This window comes from Leiobunum rupestre, chromosome 2 (assembly GCF_980474605.1).
Source record: "Leiobunum rupestre chromosome 2, qqLeiRupe1.1.hap1, whole genome shotgun sequence".
Classification (NCBI taxonomy): domain Eukaryota; kingdom Metazoa; phylum Arthropoda; class Arachnida; order Opiliones; family Sclerosomatidae; genus Leiobunum; species Leiobunum rupestre.
The window spans coordinates 72317516-72322914 of NC_143385.1; the positions used below are offsets into that span (position 1 = coordinate 72317516).

The window sequence follows — 5399 nt, forward strand, 5'->3', positions numbered from 1 at the left end:
GAAGGTAAGAAACCAGTTTATTCCAACTTAGTCGATGTGGTTACAAGATGAAAGAGACAGCACAACTACATTTAAAGTAAAATGAGAGTGCCTTATATACATTAAATTATCGGCATAAAAAATGAACTACCAAATTAAGTGTGACGTAAAAAAGGTTCTTGTTGATTTAATGATTTAAAGCGGAAACATTCTCCCCAGCAATGACGTAGTCATTATTGGTTGACCTCCAGATTATACAGCATTTGAATGGCTCTTCTTAGAATGGTGCCGTCTGAAAGGCGAAAGGTGCATGACCGGACTAAACCATCTCTTCCGGGATGGGCTTCAAGGATACGGGCCAGGCGCCATGATTGTCGTGTAAGGTGTTGATCCCCGATCAATACGACGTCGTTCTCTTTGAACTCTACTTTGCCTTTAACTGGCCGGCTGGTATGGGCTGAGCGTAACTCCATGAGGTAATTGGTCCGCCATCTGCTCCAGAATTGGTTTAAGAGTGACTGTCGGTATTTCAGCTTCTTCGTCAGCTGATCTCGAGTGACCTTCAAGGGATCGTCCCTGAAATCTTGGTTCGGCAACGAAATGAGACGCCGTCCGACTAGAAAATGCGCTGGCGTAAGAGCTTCGGGCTCTCCAGCGTCGGTGAAGTTGTGGGTTAACGGGCGCGAATTAAGTACGGCCTCAATTTCAGTCATGGTGGTAGTCAGCTCTTCATAAGTTAAGGAGGTTCTCCCGAGAGTTCGTTTAAGGCAGGTTTTGACAGATCGGACCATTCGCTCCCAGAAGCCTCCCCACCATGCTGCACGCTCGATGATATACATCCACTTGATGCCTCGGTCTCCGACGTACTTCTGGACCTTTGGGTCGCTGACAGCTCGAAAAAGTTGTTTGATGTCCTTTTCTGATCGTTTAAAGGCTTTTGCATTGTCCGAGTAGATGGTGCGGCAAAGTCCTCGCCGTGACAGGAAACGTCGAAAGGACAATAGTAACTTCTCGGCGCTCAAATCTGTCACAATTTCCAGGTGTACAGCTCGAGATATAGACTTTTGGCTGGCTGGTCTCTCGGATATACAGTGGCCCGGCAAAGTCAACTCCCGTAATGCTGAAAGGATCTGCCTCCTGGACTCGATTGGCCGGAAGGGGCGCCATTATTTGTGTCCCCGGCTGAACTTAGAAGCGCTTGCAGGTGCGACATCGCGACAAGAGCTTTTTCACCAGCTGCCGTCCACGGAGAATCCAAAATTCGTCTCGGATTTGAGTTATGGTACTATTCAGTTCGCCACGCATGACTTTCCAATGACATTCCATGACCAAGAGTTCAGATAGACGACTCGTTGCTGGTAATATATATGGGTGCTTGTTTTCGTACTTCATATTGGAAAATTGTAAGCGTCCTCCGATGCGAATGAGCTCGTTGTCGAGGAAGGGATTGAAAGCCGCTAGCTTAGACGATTCTGGTAGTCGACTTCCTTCGATTAGAGTTCTTCGCTCGTTCGGAAAGGCCTCCTCTTGTGCCCACTTTATCCAAAGCAGCTTCGCTCGATGTATTTCGTCTGCTTGTAGCTGATTTTCGGTTTGTCTGATGCCTGTCTTCTGGGCATTGTTGGTAAAACGCAGAACCCATGCTGTGACACGAAATACATGGCCGGCGGATTGATACTTCTCGATATTGATAAGAGGTATTTTAGTCTCTATTACACAACTGAGTTGAATGACTTTGCGTTTCTCTTCTAAAGCTTCCGCAGGAATTTCGGATGTAGGGAACTGGTTTTCTTTCCAGGCTTCGTCTTTCACAGACAGTGGCGCCGATCCCATGGGGGCGGCGGGGCCCCCATTGGGAAAAATCATTGGGGGCTTTGCCCCCATTGGTAAAACCGCCGATGTTAAAGGTTGTTTACTTTTAAGCATCCGTAGCAAGAAAGTGTTGCCAGCAACCTCATTCCAAGTTTATAAGTGAGCTTCCGCCCCCATTGGGAAAAAAAGCGATCGGCACCACTGTTCACAGACAACCAGGGTGGACCTTGCCACCAGAGCTTACTCTTGATTAGCTCTGGTACGGTACAGCCTCTTGATGGTAGATCCGCGGGGTTTTCTTGAGTCGGGCAGTAGGACCATCGTAGCGGCTCAGTCAGGCTTTGGATTTCTGCGATCCGATTTCCGACGAAAGGTTTCCATTGTTTTTCCACTCCTCGAATCCAGTGAAGTACAATCTCTGAGTCAGACCAGCATCGATAGCTCTTGATTTCGCCTTCCAATGCGTCTAGGACAAACTTCAGGAGTCTCGAACCGATCGCAGCTGCCATTAGCTCCAGTCTAGGCATCGTCAGTTTCTTTAGCGGTGCCACCCTTGTTTTGGAGGAAATCAGCGATACTCGGATCTCCCCTGACGACATTTCGTAACGCAAATATACGACGGCAGAACATGTGGATTTCTTGCCGGATAGGCTTCCCTTCGGACTTGTCGTAATAGAACCTTGGTATGGAGATCTTCTGGACCATGGCCAATTCTTGACACCACTGGTCCCATTCATCTTGAAGATCTGGTGGTAAGTGTTCGTCCCAGTCCACCCCAAGGAGCCATAGTTTCTGAAAGAGGCACTTGACGTTGATAAGAAACGGAGAGAGAAACCCAATCGGATCAAAGACTCTGGCTGCAGCTTGAAGTACTCCCCTCTTGGTGTTTTTCTTTTCCAATAAGAACTCAAGCAGTGTCGAAACGTCGAAGGTGAAAGTGTCTGTGGCCGGTTTCCAGGTTATACCTAAGACCTTCAGCACTGGTGGAACGTTGACTTTCGTCTCGCTGGTTTCCTCTGACGCCCAAACTGCTGATAGTTCTTTGGAATTAGTGACCCATTTTCGCAGATTAATTCCAGCCGTTCCCATGATATGTCTCGCTCCTTGCCATATCTTCATAGCTCCTCCAATTGTTTCTGCGCCAGTAAGTAGATCGTCCACGTAGAGATTTATGTTCAAAGTCGCGCATAGATTCGGATGGATGTCTTCATACTTCTTGAAGTGATATCTCAAGGTGGCGGCCAAAAGGAACGGGCTTGCGGTGACGCCGAATAATACTCGAGCCATACGGAGATGAACGAATTCGGGTGATTCTGTCGACGATGGTAACCCTTTCATCCACAGGAAGCGAACATAGTTTCTGTCTTCGGGTTTCAATGAGATTTGCAGGAAAGCCTGTTCTATATCTGCCATTAAGGCTATTCTGTGTCTTCGGAATTGTATCAATACGGCCAGAAGATCCGGATTGAGGTTCGGCCCTGACGACAGGCATGCATTTAGGGATGGTACGCCTTTTGCGTGTGAAGAGGCGTCGTGAACAATACGAGTCTTCGTTGTCTGCTTGTCTTCTCTGACCACGGCGATGTAATAAGCTTCTCCAAACTTCTGAGTGATTTCGGACGTCGGTACTCGTTCCACTATTCCTTGCTCTAAGTAGCCTTCAATGATACTCTTATATTCTTTATACAGGAATGGATCAGTCTGAAATCGCCGAATCAAACTGTTCATCCTTCTGGTAGCGTTTGTTAGATTGTCTTGGAGTTCGGGTCGATCACTCTTCCAGGGTAGTTGGACTTCGTAACGGCCATCTTTGAACTGTATACTGGCTTCGTGCTTGTCGACGACTTCTTTATCTGATATTGCCAGCACCCTTGATTCTTGTACGCCCAGTGATTCGAGCTCCCAAAATTTTAGTAGACAGGAGGCTATATTCCGGTCTTCAGTAATCGTCAGCATGACTGTTGAGGATAGTACTGCTAGATTGGCTGATACCGGAACAGGACCCAGGACCGACCATCCAAAAAGACTCTCAATGGCTACTAAGGGACCTTCCAAGCGGACGGTGTTACCAGGAACTATGGAATAGTAATGATCTACGCCAATCAGAAGTCCAAGCTCCGATGGTGCTGCTACGCCTTTGACTGATGTTCGATCTGTTAAAGCTATTCCTTTCTCTTCCATCTGACGACGTATTTGATCTCCTGGTATGCTGACACGCGCTCCACAAATGATAGGGACTTCGAGGACTTCAAGCTCAACACATTTTTCATAGTCGATGGTGCTTCGTAGCGTGACTCTGACTCGTTTTTGCTCTCGGGGGACTCCTTCTTTGGTTCCAAATGGATTCACCAAGACAGTTTCTTTGGCAACGACTGGTAAGTTGAGGGCTCGTGATATATCTTCTCGTATAAAAGACTGTTGAGCTGCGTTGTCAAAGAGATATCTTGCTAGGACTTGGGTAACTTGACTTTCGACGTACAGTAGTACTGTCTGTAGTAGAACCTGTTCATACGGTACAGGACTATGGCTCGAAGGTTTTTTCCTTTTCAGCGCAATTTTCTGGTGGCTTACCCTGGCAGATCGACGTATGGTGCTTTCGGTTGCAGATTTTGCATCTCAAGAAGGATCTGCATCGACGCGCTTGATGACCACTCTTGAGACAAATAAAGCACAGCTCTCGATCTTTGATGACTTCCAGTTTTTCTTCCAACGTTAGTTTTTGACAATTCTCGGCGAGATGTCCGACTCCCTTACAATATGGACATGTGCTGGAGACCGCTGTGCTCAGAGCAGCTGTAGTTTGTGGTCTTCTAGTACACCTGAACCCATTATTAAAGCTATGAGTTTTACTTCGAAATGACTGACCCTCGGATTGTTTTTCGTCATCGAATTTGCATAATACGGTTCGCTCTCGACTCTCAACCTCTTTTCTTAAATGCTCAAGTAGACCGATGACATTCCATTGGTCTTCGTCCTCCAACTTTTTGCTGTACTCCAAATATATGTCCAACGGTAGCATCTTCATCAGGATCGAGTAGAGCATGGTGTAATATGTATCCAATGGTACTCCCAATGAATCCAGGCTTTTGATTTGCGTATCGCAGTTGTCATACAGCTCTCTGAGACCAGCGACGTCTGAAGACTTCTTGACTTGAACCAGGTTGAGAAGTTTCTGCATATGGCTCTGCATTGCTACGGTTTTCTTTCCAAACCGGTTTCTCAGGATCTCGATCGCCTTCTCATAATTTTCGTTACTGAGAGTTAGCCCTCCAATAGCGCTGGCTGCTGCTCCTGGCATGTACGACCGTAAGTAATTGAACTTGGAGATATTTGCTAGCTTCATATTTTCGTGGATAGTCGCAGTGGCGGCGCCAGGAATTTTCGCGAGGGTAGGCAAACCAAATAAATGGGCCCCCGAAACGGGACCCCCCTTTATCAACGAAATCCTTCAATAAAATAAAGAAGTGATGTACATGACGAACAAAAAAGTTCTAACAACAGTAAAACGAGTCCAAATATAACAGAACTGGTTTTATTTACTAGGAGATACCTCAAAAATGTCTAAATACATTATCGACATTTGTTTCATTGTTATTTATAAATGGGAC

General features: G+C 46.5%; 2 protein-coding genes across 2 annotated transcripts; both read right to left on the bottom strand.

Moving 5' to 3' along the window:
- Positions 1-212: 212 nt before the first annotated feature.
- On the bottom strand, positions 213-1812 carry LOC149958965 (uncharacterized). Its single transcript, XM_090167296.1, has 2 exons — positions 1182-1812; positions 213-1003 (listed from the first exon to the last, which is right to left on the bottom strand). The coding sequence occupies exons 1-2, from the start codon at positions 1810-1812 to the stop codon at positions 213-215; spliced, it is 1422 nt and encodes a 473-aa protein (XP_090023422.1).
- Positions 1813-2310: 498 nt separating this feature from the next.
- Positions 2311-5089, bottom strand: LOC149958966 (uncharacterized). The gene is made up of 2 exons (XM_090167297.1): positions 4363-5089; positions 2311-4277 (listed from the first exon to the last, which is right to left on the bottom strand). Exons 1-2 carry the CDS (start codon positions 5087-5089, stop codon positions 2311-2313), a joined length of 2694 nt encoding a protein of 897 aa, XP_090023423.1.
- Positions 5090-5399: the final 310 nt, after the last annotated feature.